The 20,700-nt window shown below is 38.8% G+C and overlaps 1 protein-coding gene and 1 pseudogene across 1 annotated transcript in view; one reads left to right on the top strand and one right to left on the bottom strand.

Annotated features, from left to right (window-relative positions):
• Nucleotides 1–17,922, top strand: part of CHM (CHM Rab escort protein) — a 258,996-nt gene extending 241,074 nt beyond the window's left edge. The window contains exons 14-15 of the mRNA XM_036305573.1: nucleotides 6,029–6,186; nucleotides 16,799–17,922. Coding sequence (XP_036161466.1) covers nucleotides 6,029–6,186; nucleotides 16,799–16,990 — 350 coding nt within the window. The 3' untranslated portion in view covers nucleotides 16,991–17,922. The remainder of the gene's footprint in view (nucleotides 1–6,028; nucleotides 6,187–16,798) is intronic.
• LOC118654227 lies at nucleotides 14,198–15,282 on the bottom strand (annotated as a pseudogene).
• Nucleotides 17,923–20,700: the final 2,778 nt, after the last annotated feature.

The raw sequence follows: 20,700 nt of genomic DNA, 5'->3' as shown, positions 1-20,700 counted from the left end.
AGTATGGTTAATTACCATGTTTGTCTATTATTAGATAGGATAATGGTAATTTTTATTATAAGATTTGCATATCCTTTTGAATCTTGGCCAGTTTCCTCATTGACTCAAATATATTCATTTTCATTGGATGTGACATTTGTTCAGAAAACTATTTACTCCTACATAGTATTTCCTTTTAGTTCATCTCCTGTGTATCTTACTTGTTTTCTTAATATAGAGATAGTGTGTAGATAGTCATTTATCCCATCTAATAAAGAGGGAATATGCTAATTGCCCCTCACACCATCACAAGGATGGTGGTACCCACAGCCAATAAGGAGGGAATATGCTAATTGACTGCCCTGCCCTCAAAGATGGTGGCACCCACAGCCAATAAGGATAAAATATGCTAATTTACTGCCCGCCCTCAAAATAGCAGGGCCCACAGCCGATGATGGAATATGCTAATTGACTGCCCCACCCTCAAATTTGGTGGTGCCCACAGCCACAAGATGCCCGGCAGGGGAGGGCAGTTGTGGGCAATCAGGCCAGCAGAGGAGGACAGTTAGGGGTGACCAGGCCAGCAGGGGAGGGCAGTTGGGGGCAATCAGGCTGGCAGGGGAGGGCAGTTTGGTGTGACCGGGGCAGCAGGGGAGGGCAGTTGGGGGCAACCAGGCTGGCAGGGGAGGGCAGTTGGGGGCATCCGGGCCAGCAAGGGAGGGCAGTTGGGGATGACTGGGCCAGCAGGGGAGTACAGTTGGGAGCAACTGGGCCAGCAGGAGAGCAGTTAGGCATCGATCAGGCTGGCAGGGGAATGGTTAGGAGGTGATCAGGTTGGCAGGCAGAGTGGTTAGGGGCAATCAGGCAGGCAGGCAGGAGAGCAGTTGGGAGCCAGTAGTCCCAGATTGTGAGAGGGATGTCTGACTGCCGGTTTCAGGCCTAAACCGGCAGTCAGACATCCCCCAAGGGGTCCCAGATTGGAGAGGATTCAGGCTGGGCTGAGTGACACCCCTGTCAAATGCATGAATTTCATGCACCAGGCCTCTAGTATTTACATAAAAACACAAACTGCTCTGTTCTCTGGAGCTAATAACAATATAAATTAATTAACTTATTTTTGAGCTGCCAGAATAAATCCCTACAATCTAAAAATTTACTTCACTTTAGTTTGTAATTTAATGTGTTTCATAATTGCATTTTCTTCATTGGACAGTCTCATATAAATGTTTAGAATATTATTAAACATTTTATTACAACATTATGGTACATGATAATATTCCTAAACCTGATTTGGAATCATAGTTTTATCTTTGGCTTTAATTTCTTCATTTATAAAAGCTCTGAACCCCTTCTTTATTTCTGAAATTTTTAAATATTTTTTGTTTAATTTTTAGTATGATAGTCTCAAATAATATACTAAATTTGAATCTTGTATCATTGTTCTTCAGTTTTTAAATGCATTTAATTGCTCTTACTTAAAAATCAAGTGAGGAAATTACATGTTCATTACTTAGCTTCCTCTAGCCATTTTAAATTTTTAAACATTAATCTTAATGTTGAAAGTGATCCCATTTTGAAATGATGTATTGTTTAGGACCTGAGTAAAATTCTTTAGTAAGAACTCTGTGCTCTGAGGGGTCCTCAGGTGCACTGAGGCACTGAGAGGCTACTTTTCACTAACATATAGGCCTTTTTATCATCAGGATGAGGTAGTGGTCATATTTTAATTAAAATGTCAGAACAAATACTGTTGGAGTTATTGAAAATGAATCACCAGATAAAGTGAGCACTGGGCCATGGCAGGTCAAAGAGGCAAAGTCACCTGGAGAAGAGAACTCAATTCATTTTCCTGCCTAAATGAGGAAGAAGGAACTTTATGAGCAATATGAACTTTTAATACATGAAAGCACATTCCTCTCTGTAGCAAAACCCACTGTTTTTACAGATTGATGGCTTTTCTCATTATGTTTTGATTATTTGACAATGATATGAAACCTTATTCTTTAGAGCATTGTAAATATTTTGTTTTAAAATGTGTGCCAAAGAGCCCTAGCCTGTTTGGCTCAGTAGATAGAGTGTTGGCCTGCGGACCAAAGGGTCCTGGGTTCGATTCTGGTCAAGGGCACGTACCTAGGTTGCTGGCTCCTCCTTGGCCTGGGCCCTGGTCAGGGCTCGTGTAGGAGGAACCAATTGATGAGTTTCTCTCACATCAATATTTCTCTCTGTCTTTCCCTCTCTCTTCCACTCTCTCCAAAAATCAATGGGAAAATATCCTCAGGTAAAGATTAAAAAATAAAATGTGTGCCAAAGACATAACTTTATTTGAGACTTTTTTCTTTTTATTTGAATTCTGTATTCTGTGTGGTGCTTTACTTCATAAGCCTTTGTAAAAGTCAGCCTATTCACTGGACAAGGAAGTTTATTTATTGTAAAAGAATGTTCTCTTCTCAAATGCAGTACTTCTTTTCCATTGTATCTGAGAAATTTAGTTAGGTTTTGAAGATTTCCGTCTATTCCCTCTCTTTCTTACTTTTTCCCATTTGAGGTATCAGCCAGAGCTCTTGATATAATGCTCTGTCTTAAGAAGTAGTTATACTAATACTTCCAAGAGCCCTACCTCCCAGGCTTCTTTAAGAACATCAAAAATCTCTAAACCCTTCCTTACACTAATCCAAAGACATGTCAAATGTTTTATGCTTAATGAACCTGATTCTGCAGGTGAGAACAGGTGATAAAATTAAGTGATTGCGCACAATTCACATATGTATTTATTTATTTATTCTTCTAGACTTCAGAATATCCTTCAAAGCATGAAGTAAGCAGTCTTACTGGTAGAACTGTCCTAAGTGGTTTTTTTATTTTACCTAGGAAACTGAGATTTTTTTAAAAAATAGGAATTGAAGCTAGAATTTCATTAACACAATATCTTGAAATGTCTACAATGTAGTATCATCACTGCATCATCTTCTTTCTCTTTTTCGCTCCATTGTGGGGTTACCTCATTCCATCTCATTCATTTCCTATCTCAAAAAAACAGCAATTCCTAAAAACAGATGTTTCCTTATAAGTGTTACATTTTTTATTAAATATATTGGGATGACATTGGTTAAAAGATTAAATAGGTTTCAAGTGTACAGTTCTATGATACATGGTCTTCCTTTTGCATTGTGTGTCTACCATCCAAAGTCAAATCATCTTCCGTCACCATATATTTGGCTCCCTTTGCCCTTTACTACCCTCACCCCCCTTCCTTCTGGTAACTACTGTACTATTATCTGTGTCTATGAGTTTTCAGTTTTATATCCCACATATCACTGAAATCATATGGTTCTTAGCTTTTTCTGATTGACTTATTTTGCTTAACATAATATACTCAAGGTCAATCCATGTTGTCGCAAATGGCAGTATTTTATCTTTTCTTAATGGATGAGGAGTATTCCATTGTATATGTGTACCACATCTTTATCCAGTAATCTATCGAAGGGATCTTATTTTGAAATTGGTGGCTGGTGAGGGTGTTAATCGTTGGACTGAGAGGTCAAATGCCTTATCTTAATTCCTGTTGTATTTGTTGTGTCCAGACTAGATTGAGGCTGTGACAGTCTCCTACTCTTGGTCTCATGCTACTCTGATATGTTACTAAAATAGTTTGCTCTCCCTAAACACAGCATGCATCTATTGACCATTTATTACTTTTATTTGGTATGCCATTGTTGGTTTTCATCTGCCTACCTTGTTCTGTACTTACCCCAGTTAATTTGCCCAAGGTCCTATTCTAAATTATCTATTACCGTTTAGGCCTTCACACTATCTAATTGAATAAAAGGAGCTATTACAGATAACCAGTTTTACTTTTGGCCAATTGATATATTCCTAGCCAAACCTCCCCAACTTTAATATTTTTTGACAGTTGTGTACTTCACAACTACATGTTCTTTTTCCAGCAATCTTGCTTCCTTCCAGTTGACCTCAAAGAAAGATGAAGCAAGATGAAGAAAGATGTATGTCTCTTTACGAATTTTAAGGTCAAAGCCTGATAACTCCCTTGTATCTGGAGCATTTACCGTCATCCTATGTCAACGTCTCATCTTCCTTATGGTCTCTTTTTCAAAGCTTTGACCTCTATGAAATTTCTTTCCTATAACTTATTAGACTATTCATTTTCCCTAACTTTTATTTAGAGAAGGCCCTCCTCTGACCTAGACCTTTCATGAAATGCAAGCTCTTTGTATATGCTCAAAAACAGACTGGGCGATATTAAAGGACTTCTAGACCTTAGCCCACTATTCTGCAGTGCTCCTGGAATCTGGTGGTAGAACTCATAGGCAGTATATTTAATTATCTTCCTGTAAGATGTAATGAAACTAAACTCACCAATAAATGTACTAAGAACCATGTGGTTTTAGTTGTAAAATGAGTTCCTTTTGTCTCTTTATTTTGTCAATAAATAGGTTTTGCCATCTATCATGTACTTACCTTAAGTTAGTGATACCTTAGACTCATACATCTTAGTATTATTAGAAGGGGGTATCTCAAAGGGTCACTTTTTACATTCAGAGTTTCTTCATCCTATCATAGTGATAATTTTGGATTTTCCAGGATGAATTAGAAAAATAACATATTTGGTATTCTTGTAATAGAGATATTTTATATTAAATACTATAAGATCCTATTCATCCTGAATTGGGGAATGGGGCATTCTTGTTAATTGAATATTGCAATTAGCTTAAAATTTCCAATTGATTACCAATTTAACCAAGTAGATAATTATACCTTTAGCATTTTCTTTATGATTCATGGCTTTGGGTAATCTTCATACGTATCCATTGTTATCATTATATAGAATTTGAATTTTTGTTCAGATTCAGACTAAAGAAAATGATGTAGTAAGTAAATATTTTAACAGCAATATTTTGTTTTCAACCAAAGACAATTTAATCATAGCATTTCTAAGGAACAGAGATAGAAAAATAATTATTAAGATAGCAAGGAATAGGCTTTAGGTATTAAGGCAAATGAAGTTGGGCCTTTTAATGAGCACATCATACTTTCATTATACCTGAAAACAGGATTAAAATCAATTCATAAATTATTCATTGAGCATGTGTTGTGTGCTAGGCCCTGTGTGAGGGAACATAAAAAAAGCAAAAGATTAAGAACTAAGTCTATCTGTGTATCCCCTGCTACTAGCCCAATCTCTAGTACATAATATAGATGCTTGCTGTTAAATGAGAGTTTGTGTGCTGAAACAATGTGCAGTATACAGCTTTATTTCTGTTTATTTGTTTGTTGGTTCCCATTAATTTTGTAATCCAGTAGGACAAAGTGTTAGTAAGCTAGAATGTCGAAGTTTTAATCCTGTATATGCTATTTTTAATGATAGCTTCATTGAAATATAATTCACATACCATATAATTCACCCATTTAAAGTGTAAAATTTAGTGTCTTTCAACATTTGTTCAAACATCACCACAGTCAATTTTACTATATTTTCATCACCTCACAAAAAAACCCAAACCCATTAGCAGTCATCCTCCACCTACCCCCATTTCCCCACAGCCCTAGGTAACCACTAATCTATTTTTTGTCTCTGTACATTTGTCTATTCTGGGCATCTCATAATACCGTTATACTATCAAATTACTATATAATTTTTAAGTTGGTTTGTCTATGTGATACATAAGAAAGCCAATGTATGCTATCGTCTTCAGAGGCATAATTTAAGGATGAATGTAATCATAAGCTCTTTGATACTGGTGAGGAGAAATAATACAAATCCGAGAGAACACAATTGGAATTAAATCTAAGTAACTTACTAATAATTAAATTAATTTAAAAAATCTAACTTGTCTAGGTTGAAAAACCATTGCTTGAAATATGCATATGTACTAGAGTAGGTTATGAATGCAGATTTAGTATTGTATACATACAAAGCTCTAATTCATTAAAATACATACTCATGACTTTTGTTAGTAACTGACTACATATTGTAGTTATCAACAAGGCAAATTGTGGTTTACATGTAAGTAAAATTTATGTCTTCCTTTAGAAAATGAAGTTGAAAAGCCAAGACTTCTATGGGCTCTTTACTTCAATATGAGAGATTCTTCAGACATCAACAGGAACTCTTATAATGATTTACCATCCAACGTTTATGTCTGCTCTGGCCCAGACTGTGGTTTAGGAAATGATAATGCAGTCAAACAGGTAAGGCTGTTGGTGTTTTTCAGTCTTGTGTTAAGAAGTTGGTGTGGTAAGGAAAGTGAAATGTTTTTTCCTCTGTGGGTTGGGAAAAGAGACTAGAAAATTAGCTCTCTCATTAATACCATCTCTATAATTTGCCCTTAAAGTTTTTTTTCTATAAACAATAAAACTACTTTAAAGTATCAAATACTTTCACGTTATTGAATATAATGATGAACTACAAGAGTTCATTTATGAATTCCACTGTTGGAATAAGAATAGAAAATGCTACAAATACACATTCAGAAAAATGAATTTATAATGCCAGTACTCTAAAGAAACATTGTTTCTAATTTAAACTGTTGGTCTATCAGTATATTATTTTGAAATTCACAGACATTTTCCTCCGTCAACCTGAGTCATTTAAAAAGGAGAGTACCGCCCTGGCCGGTTTGGCTCAGTGGATAGAGCGTTGGCCTTCGGACTCAAGGGTCCTGGGTTCAATTCTGGTCAAGGGCATGTGCCTTGGTTGTGGGCACATCCCCAGTGGGGAGTGTGCAGGAGGCGGCTGATCAATGTTTCTCTCTCGTCGATGTTTCTAGCTCTCTGTCCCTCTCCCTTCCTCTCTGTAGAAAAATCAATAAAATATATTTAAAAAATAAAATAAAATAAAAAGGAGAGTACCTAGTAAGACAAACAAAATTTAATTTTAAAATGGTCTTAAGGCATTATCTTATCTAGGAAAAGAACGCGTAACATAGTTTTTCACAATTAATATGATTCCTTTAATGTTTTCACACAAGCCAGTGTCCCAAAGGCTGCTATTATAGTTGCTGAGGAGTATGTTAAATGAAAGTGGAATTTTGTGACAGTACTTCTGGGCAGGGCTATGAAGAGGTGTGGGGCAGGCTGACACAAACTGCTGAAAGTGAACTATGGTTCCATTAAGCTGAAGGTTCATATGCATATATAAATACACTTTTCTGCACTTGACAGAAAGTGAAGAATAGAAAATATCATTTTTGAAGCACAAGTCTAAACTTGCGAAAGACATAGTTGGCATATATGTCAATTGAATCAATAAATGGGTAATTTAACATTGTTCTAAGACAGTGATGGCGAACCTTTTGAGCTCGGCGTATCAGCATTTTGAAAAACCCTAACTTAACTCTGATGCCGTGTCACATATAGGAATTTTTTGATATTTGCAACTATAGTAAAGCAAAGACTTATATTTTTGATATTTATTTTATATATTTAAATGCCATTTAACAAAGAAAAATCAACCAAAAAAATGAGTTCGCGTGTCACCTCTGACATGCGTGTCATAGGTTCGCCATCACTGTTCTAAGACTATAGAAGGAAGTTTCAGTCCAACTGGGAACAAGGATCTTATAGGAGCAAATAGCCTCATTGAACCTTTCATTTTTAGTAATAGTGGCAAGGCCATAACCCATACATTTACAGTTTTTGCCGGAGTCTTTGTTTCTCATCTTCAGGGTCTAATGGAGATCCTGGATAATCATATTCAGCCAGTGATTACAAAAGCAGGAAGTCACAACTCTCATCCATCATTCTTTCTATTAGTTTAATAGGAATCCAAGATGGTTCAAGATCTACATTTAAGGCTTAAAATTACCAAGTCATTTTTGCTTTGATGTTCCAATTTTTTCCAAGCAGAAATTGCCAACAAGTTTTCAGCCAGGTAGCTTAGGTCATTTTTATTCCTGAGTGAACTTTAATGTTTTTTTAACCAAAATGGAAAGCCTTTTAAATAACAGCTTATTATACGAGTGCTAATGTGATCTGAACTGCAAGCTACAAGATTATAATTAAATTATAATTTTATTATGAAGTAATTTGCTTCTCAAGAATATAGTTTTCAGGAGTGTAATATTGTCACAGTAGATTATAATAATAATGCTGGTTTGGGTACTAATTATTACATGCTATTAAATATAAGTAATCTTAAGTTTGTTACATAGCTTTTAACTTCACATTAGGGAGAAAATATTATAATTCCTACTTTAAAGGACATCAGTAATAATGTATAAATAGCCAGTTTATTCAGATAAACTGTGTTTTAATTTCAGTATATCATCCTGTGTTCATCCCATTCACTAATTGATGACTTCTCTTTGCTAAATTGTCTATAAAAGCTCTCAGACTATTACCTAGGCTTTTCCTATATAGAAAACATAGGCACCTTTTTTTCTTTTTTATAAACAAAACTAGTGGCCTGTTGCACGAAGATTCGCGCAATAGGCCTTCCTTCCCCTGGCAGCCGGCACCAGTTTTCCTCTGGCACCCGGGACCCAGGCCTTTGGTCCAGCCACAGCAGTGAGGCTTGGCTTCACCCCCAGCAACCCAGGCCCCCAGCCCTCCTTGAGTGGAGCCCAGGGCCGGCAGGAAGGTTGGCTTCCTCCATCGCCAGGAGCAACCCAAGCCTCCTGCTCGCTCCAGCTCTATGACCACTGCCATCTTCAGTCATCTTCAGTCTTTGCTCTACGTCTGTGTATGCAAATTAACCGCCATCTTTGTTGGGTTGATTTGCATAGTTGCTCTGATTGGCTGGTGGGTGTGGTGGAGTGACAGAGTGATGCTTAATTTGCATGTTTCTCTTTTATTATATACGATGCTTCATTTTACCAGCTAGCAAGTTTGCATCTGCTTTAAATATATATATTGATATCAGAGAGGGGAAGAGAGAGAGAGAGAGAGAGAGAGAGAGAGAGAAACATCAATGATGAGTGAGAATCATTGCATTGATCAGCTGCCTCCTGCACACCCCACACTGAGTATTGAGCCCACAACCCAGGCATATGCCCTGACCTGGAATCGAACCATTACCTCTTGGTTCATAGGTTGACACTCAACCACTGAGCCATGCCAGCCAGGCTGCATCTGCTTTTCTTATTTGCAAATGTATAGATGTTGAAAAACATAGACCTCTCTTCCTTGTGTTCATATGGAACTATTTATGATTTGAAGACATGCTAAAAATATCAAATGATCTCTGTTTGATACTCACAAATTAAAGTTGTGTGCCAGAGCACACTGACATTCCTTATTATCACCACAATGTTAGCTGTGATTCTTTCTGTGACTTGCTAGTTTTTGTAGTTTATATTACATTTTTTTTCTGAGATAGATTAGCAACTCACTTAGGATTTTTGGCACATTTTTAAGTTGAAGATCAGCTTTATATGTCGTATGAACTATCAGTATCAGTAACTACTACCATTGCGGGAGAGGGCAATTTTAGGTATCATATTTTCTGAAGTTGCCATTCATTGAGCATTTTCTGTGTGCTAGACACTATCCTAAGCATCTCATATGTAGATCTTATTTGGTCCACATAACAACCCTATGAGGTAAATATCCATGGTCCCCATTTTACAAATAAGGAAGCTAAGGCCCAAAAGGGCTAAATAACTCGCCCAAAGATAACTTAGCTGATAAGTTTTTGAGCCAAGATTTAACCTCAAATCTGTTGGACCCTAGTGCTTGTGCATTCATCTAGTGTGCTATGCTACCTTTGTCTTGTTAATGTGGATATATCCTAAATGCATTTAGCTGCTGAATTTCGAAAATATTTATTTTATTTTCTGTGAATGTATGTTAAATAAACATAGGCATATCTTAAATAACTCAGGTTGTCCTCTTTATACTTTCCAATGTAAGGAAACCAAGTCACAATATAATTAGCCATTTTTAATTTTTTTTAACCACATGAAACTCTTTACCCTTTAGGCTAACTTCTGGTTTATAAGAGGCATGGAGAATTAAAAGTTGACAACTAACTACTCTGAATTGACCCCTTTATGAGAACTCTCAGAACTGGGGCTTAATTGGCAAATGCAACACAGCCAATAACATAACATTAGATAGACTTTCCAGAACATGACAGTTGACCAAAAAAGGTTCCAGCAGTTAGAAAGATACTTCAGAAATGCTAGAGTCTGGCTGTAGAAAATTGGCATCAGTAAAGGCCAGTGGCAAATGGGCTGAAGGTGGGAGTTCCATAGGCTGGTAGAGCACAAATCAGGGTAGTGCAATTGCTTGGCACTCTTAGGAAAGAGATTGTTTATGACACAGATATACGAAAACAGATCTAGTGGGATTCAGCCACAAGGACTGGGGTTCAGGAGAAAGTCTATCTTATAGGGAGGTGGTGAAAGGGAGACAAGGTGTGAGGCACAGAACTGGAATAAAAGTAAAAGTAAAATTATTATATTTATATTCAACATTTGTACAACATACAGTTTTTAAAGGTCTGCCAATCATTAAAATATACTGTATATTGAGCTTCTCCTCCATGCCTTGAATTAAGGATTCAGATTTGACTAAAACGCAGTCCTTGTCATCCCTGAATAAATCACTGTTTAGTAAAGGAGAAAAATGTGTCAACAAATGGCAGTATAATGTGGTATATGTAGTAATAGATAATATCCAAACTACAGATGTAATACAGAGGGGCTATGAAATCTATCTAGGAGTTAGAGAAAGTCACAGAGAGGGATATAAAAGATGAATAGCAATTCCCCATCTAAATGGAAGACAATCAAATTTCAACATTTCAAATGTTATAGCCTCTGCACCTAGCCCAGGCTAACATAATGGCCTGTTTAAGAAAGTACAAATAAATAAGTGTTAGTGAAGCAAGAAGTCTGAGAGGTAGAGATGGATTGAAGTAGATGATGATAAGACTAGAGAACATAGGCCAAAAGGATTTTTGTAAGCCATAGTAGGGATCTTGGATTTTTATCCTATTTGAAATGTGGAGTCACTGAAGAATTTTAAGCTCCAAAGTGGCACACACAGAATTTCATTTTTCATATACCTCTCTGAGGGCAGCATGGAGATGGATTACATAGGAGAATCCTAGAGGCCAGGTTATGAAATGTTGCTGTTGTCTAGGGCAGGGGTCCTCAAACTACGGCCCGCGGGCCACATGCAGCCCACCAAAAACATTTGTTTTTTTTTACTTCAAAATAAGATATGTGCAGTGTGCATAGGAATTTGTTCATAGTTTTTTTTTTAAAACTATAGTCCGGCCCTCCAACAGTCTGAGGGACAGTGAACTGGCCCCCTGTTTAAAAAGTTTGAGGACCCCTGGTAGGGGAAAGGTGGTGCATGCCTGGGCTATGTCTGTAAGAAAGGAACAGGTAGAGTCAAGAACTAGAAGATAAAATCAACAGCATTTGATGATTGATTGCATGCAGAGGGTGCAGGGGAGGGAGAACTTTTATATACAGACAAGGTAGAGATAAAAGACAAAAAAATCTATTAGAGAAACTCAAGTGTTAGGTGGAGGCTCTGTCTGACTTTTGTCCTCCTGCTTCCAAGGACTAAGTGTCCCCAGCAATGAAGTATGGTGAGTTCCTAGGGTGGAGAGCAAAGCAGATGTCTCAAATATTCTATTTTAAAATATCCATAGTAAAATGACATGTACTAAAAATATGCCCTTAAACTGTGCTCAAGAAAGAGAGAAGCTGTTTTTCTCTCCCTGTGCCATCTTTCAACTCCACATCAAAGCTCAAAAGTTTCTGTTTACTACCCCTCCATCCATTCCCAAAGAATTCCAGTTTTAATAACCTGGTGTAGGAATCTAACTACATAGCAGCATGGGAAATAGATTAAATTTTGCAGCCATGGTGCTCTCTATTGCAACTACTAAACTCTGCCATTACAATGCAAAACCAGCCATAGACAATAGATAAAGGAATGAGAATGGCTGTGTTCTAATAAAACTTTATTTGCAAAATCAGTCAGCAGGGTGGATTTGCCCTGGAGGCCATGGCTGTCAACTCACGACCTAATTGATGGCCTTCTGTGTACCTTGGGAAGGAGAGCTGAAGTGGAACAGAAAGACATATAGCCTTTAAAACAAGCATATATCTTAAAATCCTGAGTGGCTTTCCTTTACTTATAGGATAGAGTGCAAGCTCTCTAGATTGGCAGGGATTCTTTTTTTTTTTTTTTTTTTTTTTTTTACATATTCACCTCTTTCTTTTATATAAGAACTAGAGGCCCAGTGCACAAAAATTAGTGCACTCGGGGGGAAAAGGGGGTCCCTCAGCCTGGCCTGTGCCCTCTCGCAGTCTGGGACCCCTCGAGAGATAACGACCTGCTGGCTTAGGCCTGCTCCCTGGTGGCAGAGGGCAGGCCCAATCCCTAGGTGCAGCCCCTGGTCGGGCTCAGAGCAGAGCCGATTGGGGAGTTGGGACGCCGCCCCCTGTCATGCACAGAGCAGGGCGGATTGGGAGGTTGCGATGCCACCCTCAGTCATGCTCAGGGTAGGGCCGATTGGAGGGTTGGGGCACCGCTCCCTGTCACACTCAAGGCAGGGTCGATGGGGAGGTTGTGGCACCACCCCTGTCACACACAGAGCAGGGTCAATCAGGGGGTTGGGGCGCTGCCCCCTGTCACGCACAGAGCAGGGCCGATCGGGGTTGGGGCGCCGCCACTGTCACACTCAAGGCAGGGCCGATGGGGAGGTTATGGCTCTACCCCATCACACACAGAGCAGGGCCCGTGGGGCAAGGGGGGCGGGGCGCCAGCCCCTGTCACACTCAGAACCTCAGGGTGATCAGGGGGTTTGGGCGCTGCCCCCTGTCACGCTGATCCCGGTGCCGGGAGGCCTCACAGCTCCGCTGATCCCGGTGCTGGGAGGCATATTACCCTTTTACTATATAGGATAGAGGCCTGGTGCATGTGTGGGGGCCGGCTGGTTTGCCCTGAAGGGTGTCCTGGATCAGGGTGGGGGTCCCCACTGGGATGCCTGGCCAGCCTGGGTGAGGGGCTGAGGGCTGTTTGCAGCTGGTCACACACCCTTCAGGGTGGGGTCCCCACTGGGGTGCCTGGCCAGCCTGGGTGAGGGGATGATGGCTGTTTGCAGCTGGTCACACACCCTTCAGGGTGGGGGTCCCCACTGGGGTGCCTGGCCAGTCTGGGTGAGGGGCTGAGGGCTGTTTTCAGGCTGGTGGGTAACGGAAGCTCCCAACCACTCCTTTTTTTCTTTTTTCTTTTTTTAATTCTGGGCCAGCTTTAGCTCTGAGGCTCCAGCTCTTAGGCCTCTGCTCCTGAAAGCAGGTATCTGGTTTGTTTCGGTTCTATAATCGAAACTCTGTATCAACTCCAGCTCTGAGATCCTGGCTAGTTGAAAGCTGGTTTCTGGGGTTTTGTTTAGCTTCTATATTCGTTACAATGTTTCTTAAACTGCAGGCTCAGAGGCTGGCAAGGCAGGCGGGGAACGTTGGAGTCCTCCGTCACTGAAGCAAGCAAGCCTCATGTTAGTTTCAAGCTGCCTGGCTGCCGGCCACCATCTTGGCTGGCAGTTAATTTGCATATCTCGCTGATTAGCCAATGGGAAGGGTAGCGGTCGTACGCCAATTACCATGTTTCTCTTTTATTAGATGGGATAACACATATATACATGACATGACGATTTTGGCAAAACAATTTCAGAGATATTAAAAATATTCTCAAGTTTTAAAGATGGTGTGGAATAAGTTTTAACAATATTCCACATGACTGGAAACCCCTGATTTAATTCCATAACTTTCATGCCAGAAACATGGTTCATTTTACTTTTTTTAAAACAGATCTTGGTATCATATACATTGGCTTATTAATAATTAAGGCATTTTGTTTACACAGTATCTCAGTGTGGCCAAAAATCTTTTATTATTGATTATTTGCTATGATGTTTAAAACTGTTAAAGTCTTTCAACATAAGAAAATAGCTGCACACATTTGAGTGTTTTCTTATAAAACACAATCTTTAAAATAATGATGATTGGTCTTTGCTTTTCCTAGTAATAAGTTTTGTCTTATTTTTCACATAGTATAAAGTATATTCTTATGAAGGGTTGCATTAAGATCCAGTAGTTCTTCAACAATGTTGCCAAGTAACCATATGAATCCCAAATTCAGCAAAGGTCAACAATCTTCATAGTGCACTTTCACGTTATTAAAGTTGAAGCTGCTCCTTTCGGATATTTTTCCACTTCAGTGTGAAGTAGATTGTTAGGGTTTCGTTAGTGGTTTCATATGTGGCTTTAGAAGAAAACGGTTTTGATTTCTTTCATAGTTCACAGTTCTCCAATGAGACTTGTTTGGAAATCATATAGTCCAGGGATGTTTTGAATAACCAAATGTTCTTTAGTAGATGAAGTCTTTCAATGCAACTGTAATAAATAAGCATCTACATCCTTAGCTATATTATCAGTATATCCTGGAACCAAAGTAAGATAGTTTTCTTGTTCCCACAATCTGCTTGATTGTTGTTTTAATTAAAATCTGAGTATTTCCATCATTTATCATTTCTGTTTTGGACGACAGTTCTGACCACCACCTTTTTATGACTGCTTGAAGTCAGTTTAAACCAACTATTATATATTCTTCAAATTTGCTTTTAAGTAGTGACTTTACAAGGGGCAACAAGTCTACACAGCAGCCGAGTGAGATGTATTGTTTTTCTTCCTGTAAACTATTGGTAAGCACAGGAAGGCAATCCACCACCACTCCAAGGTCTTCACCAAATAAGCTACAAGTTCACTTATACTTCTCTTTTTCCAGAAAGTTAAAGCTACATTCAATCTCAAATTCATGCTGAACAAAACTTGTGCCATTGTTTCATGATCCTGAGAAAAACCTCAGAAAAAAACCCACTGTATTTTGATGATGTGCTTTCTGTCTGTGAAGAACCAGAATCACTGGAGTTAAGCAAATATGTTCGACTATCATGGTGTAATTTTTCAGGCAGGTGGCCGGCACAAGCCAGTTCATTTTCTTTATTTGCCATGTCACAGCCCCCACTTCTAGGGGACTGTTTTTTTTTAAAACAAGAATTTGGAAAAAGGATAATGAACTTTCTTTCTGTGGTAGATCACCTTATGTAGTTTATCTGGACTTTTAACAGCGTGTCCAACTGTTCTATTTATGTAAGCAGCCAACTGTTTTGGAGATTTCTTAACCTCCTTCATGTTCTTATTAGTGAAATTAGAGATCCTTTTTCTAGGACGATCAATGGAATGATCCTCAATGTTATTATAAAAGTTCTGTTTTTTAACCTTGTGGGTTTCAGATGCCATATCTCTTAAATACCGGCACCTCATTGTACCGTGGCACCTCAGTCGAGCCCTGGTGCTGACCAACTGCACCCGGAAGCCTAGAGAGTCCCTGGGCTCCTTGGCCGAGCCCCACTCAGGGCCATTCAAAAGCGGCCGCGCCAGGGATTCTTATCTAACAATTAGCTTTATTCATTTAAATAAAAGTAGGGATATGTTTAGAATAGAGTAGCAATGCTACTTGCCACATTTACTTTCTTATGTGTATTTGTTGTTAATTATGATCACATTTAATTTCTTCTTATCCTATCCTGCCAGACTAAACTCTGCTTAAATGTTAGCATTTTAAATTATATTATGATGAATAACAATGATAATAGCTACCATATATAGAGGCTTAGTCTTCGCTATTTTATAGACAAAGAAATTAAGGCTCAGAAGTTGTGTAAGCGTTCCCAAATCACATCGCTGCTAAGTGGCAGAGCTAGTAATCATGTACAGATATCTATTCATAGCATATGATCTTAAACATGGTGCTATACTCCTTAAAGCCCAGGGGAAGAAAAATTATACCAGAAAATGAAATAATTGAGCAAACAATGAAATATTTTCTTGATTTGAACAATGACTTGTTAAAATTATTATATGCTCAATTAGACAATATGGATATCACAAATAGATTCTATTCGAAAATTATGTAAAGGATATTAAGGGAAATTGTATTTGACTGACATGTAGACTGTATGTCCTTAAATTCTCAACTGTCAGAACACTTTATAAAGAATCTGATCAGGTACTTATATACTTGAAGGATGGATCTGAATGCATGCATAGAATTAGAGGGAGAGAAGTCATGGAATTCTGAAAGCAGATTTTACAAGGTCATATATACTGGGTAAAGTTCTATAACTTAGAGATTGTGTAATATTTTTTAACTAGGCCTGGTGCATGAAATTCGTGCAAGGTGGGAGGTGTCCCTCAGCCCAGCCTGCACCCTCTCCAATCTGAGACCCCTTGAGGGATGTCCCTCTCACAATCCAGGACTGCTGGCTCCCAACCACTCTCCTGCCTGACCTGCCTGATTGCCTCTAACCGCTTCTGCCTGCCATCCTGATCACCCCCTAACGACTCCCTTGCCAGCCTGATTGACACCTCACTGCTCCCCTGCAGGCCTGGTCACCCCCAACTGCCCTCCCCTGCAGGCCTGGTCTCCCCCAACTGCCCTCCCCTGCAGGCCTGGTCTCCCCCAACTGCCCTCCCCTGCAGGCCTTGGTCCCCACCCAACCGCCCTCCCCTACTGGCCTGGTCACCCCCAACTTCCCTCCTCTGCCAGCCCAGTCACCCCTAACTGCCCTCCCTTGCTGGCCTGATTGCCCACAACTTCCCTCCCTGCCGGCCATCTTGTGGCAGCCATCTTGTGTCCACGTGGGGGAGGCCATCTTGTGTGTTGGAGTGATGGTCAGTTTGCATATTACCTCTTTATTAGATAGGATAATGCCAGAAAGGCATATACATTTTAAACTGATGTCCAAAAAGTATTGTGTCCTTTCTTCCCTGGCCAGGCTGAGACCCTCTTCCAGCAAATCTGCCCCAATGAAGACTTCTGTCCACCACCTCCAAATCCTGAAGACATTGTTCTGGATGGAGATAGTTTACAACCAGGGACTTCAGAATCCAGTGTCGTACCAGAGGCTAATTCAGAGACTCCCAAGGAAAGTGCAAACCTGTGGAAACCAGAGGAGCACTCTGAATAACAGATATACACCAAACTATTTGTCCCACTTTGCAAGTTCCTCCAGGCCTCAGAGTCTTCTCGATTGAGCAGCAGCCAATTGTCATGCAGAATTACCAAGAGAAACCAGGTCATAGAAATGCAAAAGGGATTTTCCTTAAAGAGGACATTCTAAGAACACAAAATACTTCTAAAGCACATTGACTCACCTACTTTAATACACTAACCCTGTAGAGTTAGCAGATTAAAATTATAAATGGATTGGTTCCCAGGAATATAACTTTGGAGATGAAAATGATCCTATGCATTGTTAGTAATTCTGTACTTTTGGTACAGATTTTGCTTTGTCACTTGAATCTTTGTTTGAAAGCCACATCTTCAGAATCATCTCACTTATTTCCTTTGATTAATTATATTTTCTTTAAGGGTGTGAGCATCATGGCACAAATGATAAAAGTGTTGTAAATGTAATTGAGAAAAACTGAAGTATGAACTGGGAGGAGTCTATGCAATAGAGGTTTGTTTTGTTTTACTGAGAAGTATTAAAATGCTACTATTAAGGTATATCTTTTTTAGAGTTTTTCAAATCCTCATATAAGGATATGTTTTTATTGACTTCAGAGAGAGAGAAAGAAACATTGATGCAAGAAACATTGTTAGGTTGCTTCCCGGCTTCCCAAAGGCACCCCGACTGGAGGTCAAACCTTCAACCTAGGCATGTACCAGGAATCAAAACAGCAACCTTTCTGGCATATGGGACGAAGCTCAACCAACTGAGCAACCCAGCCAGGGCAGTAGAAGTTTTTAACAAAGAAATCATGAGCCCATTACTTGGTGTTTTTAAATGTTAGTAGTGATTTTTTTTTAAGAGCATTTTTTAAAATATTTTTTTATTGATTTTTTACAGAGAAGAGGGAGAGGGAATAGAGAGTTAGAAACATTGATGAGAGAGAAACATCGATCAGCTGCCTCCTGCACACCCCCTACTGGGGATGTGCCCACAACCAACGTACATGCCCTTGACCGGAATCGAACCTGGGACCCTTCAGTCCACAAGCCGAAACTCTATCCACTGAGCCAAACCAGTTAGGGCAAGTTAGTAGTGATTTTATATGTGAATAATTTATATACTAGGAAAGCTCAATACTGAAGAAATGGAAAGAGGATTTAGATAGGCTCATTGGTCTTTGGAAATTCTGTAAGTAACTGGAGCACTACCCTAATTGTCTATGGGCCTAATTTAGTCCTAGCTACACTACTGATAATATCAGGCAAATTTTTTTAACTTCTGGGCCTCAGTGTCTCCATATCTAAGGTAGAAATAGTAATACCCTGCCTATTCTATGAGAATGATTTTGAAGATAAATGTAGTGCCATCTTTAGAATGGCTTTTCTGGAAGAAAAGTTTAAGAACTTTCCCATTGACTTGGAGATGATTATCAAAAACCTCATGCAGCAAACAGTTATTGACAACAAATAATTGTTTGCTGTCAACTTCCCCAACACAATAGATCTCAATGTTTTTATTGCATTAAGCTTTTAAAATAAACTCTATTTCCTATATTAGTATTTTATAGTCTTACTAGAGGCCCAGTGCATGACATTCGTGCACAGGTAGGGTCTCTAGGCCTGGCCGGCGATCAAGGATGATTGGGGCCTTCTGGCTGCTGGCCTGGGCCTGCCTTCCCCGGCTGCCAGCTGCTGGCTGCCAGTCGGGGCCTTCCTTTGTTCCACGCCGCCCCCTGGTGGTCAGTGCATGCCATAGCAAGTGATCGAACTCCTGGTCTCCCAATCGAACTCCCAAGGGGACACTTTGCATATTAGCCTTTTATATAGAGAGATTATATATAGATAGATATGTCAGTAAACATAGTAACGTGGAATTTGGGGTTTGACTCTTAATAAGGGAAATACTTAAGGAGGAAAATTCTTCATATTTCTTTTTTGGTAGATAAACCTGAAACCGGCAAGGACTCTGAATAGAGTATAACAATTGATAAATGCTAGTATGCACTTAAAGTGTTAGGGCTGTACATAGGTAGAAAATCTTAGTTACAGTGACAGTGACTATATTAATTTTTTATACAAATATCAAGCTCTGATTTACTTTTTTGAGCAGTAGTTTGGATTTAACAACTTATTTCAATATATAAATACATGAAATGTTTATTGTTGTTTAGTCCACCCTATACTGCTGACCAGAGGGCCATGATCACAGTAAAGAGCACATAATTCTTAGAGGCTTCGGCTACAGGAGCTCTGACCTCCCCAGATTTCAGGAAAGTGAACTCTGTCAGGTCACAGACTCATGAGAAATGGAAAGAACCAAGGAATGTATCCCTTGCCTTACCTTCCAACCTCCTAGGTGAATTCAGATGTAAAGAAAACTTCTCCAGCCTCTCAGGCTACTCCTAACTCCTCTACCCATTGTACAACCCTCTCCTATCTCTTTAGTTCCTTCTTTCTCTTCCCTTTTGTAATGCTACACAAATCAGGGACACTGGAGTCACATTATAATCTATTTTGTTATACAGATTCAGATCTTTCTTAAGTCAAATCATGTTTTCTGAATCCCAACTATAGCATGTGCTAAATGCACAATACATATCTATAAGCCCCAAGTATTGGACCTGCTCCTCAATACCAGCAATATAAAAGGTTCCACTATATGAGAGTATGGAGTCTGAATACAATTGCAGTTAAGTTGCACTAATTAAGATATTTTACTTTATTATAGTCTTAGAGTTAAGGCCTCTTGAATAGACCATGCAAATTTATGTAAATAGCTAATCAGGGTAGACCAATAATAACTAAAAAAGAAAGTTGATAGCTTTACTATAGCAATCTACTAGTATATGTAGAGCAAGAAGGAGATAGTCTGTGGTTTCCTGGCTAAACCCTTATTTTACCCTACTTCATCCATTAGCCAGCATCAGAATCTTTCTTCCAGTTTATTAATGCTGTTGAAACATTTAAAAGCTCCTGAATATGATTAGTGGTGGTTAAGATATTACACAACTGTTAAAAATCTTGTGTTAGAGAAACTTAGATATTTTTCTGTTGTCTCAAAATGTAATAGAAATTATTTTAAGTTTTCTTTTCCACTATCTTAATTACTGCAAATAAATATTTGTTCATAGTTTTAAGTTAAAAAAAAAGAAAATTCTTTTAGTTTTGTTGTAAAACTGTAAGCCTGAAGTCATATGAATAAAATTAATGTGTTGTACATGATGCAGAAATTTCAGTACATAATGTAAAATTTTAAAAATTACTATTATCAATGAATTTTGACTCGTGTGTTTAAAGTATTTAGTTATGCATGCTTCTTATTAACCAAAAATGATAATACTATTGTTTAGTGATCAATATGAAGTTGGTTACCAACCGTGTGTTACTACTATATTTTTGTTGCTATGCCTGTCCAGAAAACATATTTTTCTATAGGAAAGCTAAGTTTCGATTTTTCCTATTTCCTGTGATATTTAGTTATCTCCTGTGATATTTAGTTCCCATAGTAAAATTGCCACATTAATGATTAACCTTACAATGGTAGTTTCTGAGATGGGCAGCCCTTTGTCTAAAATAATTGCTGTGCTAATGATTAACTTCTATCACAGCTATAGTTCCTGAGAAGGCAGCCCTTTGTCTAAAGAATTAAAGACCTCAAAATATTTTGTTGACATTGGATTGCTAAATAGTAGTGATCCTTTAAAGCAGGAATTAAATAAATTT

The sequence above is a fragment of the Myotis myotis genome, unplaced genomic scaffold, assembly GCF_014108235.1.
Source record: "Myotis myotis isolate mMyoMyo1 unplaced genomic scaffold, mMyoMyo1.p scaffold_m19_p_4, whole genome shotgun sequence".
Lineage (NCBI taxonomy): Eukaryota > Metazoa > Chordata > Mammalia > Chiroptera > Vespertilionidae > Myotis > Myotis myotis.
This window is presented reverse-complemented; position numbering and strand designations above follow the sequence as displayed.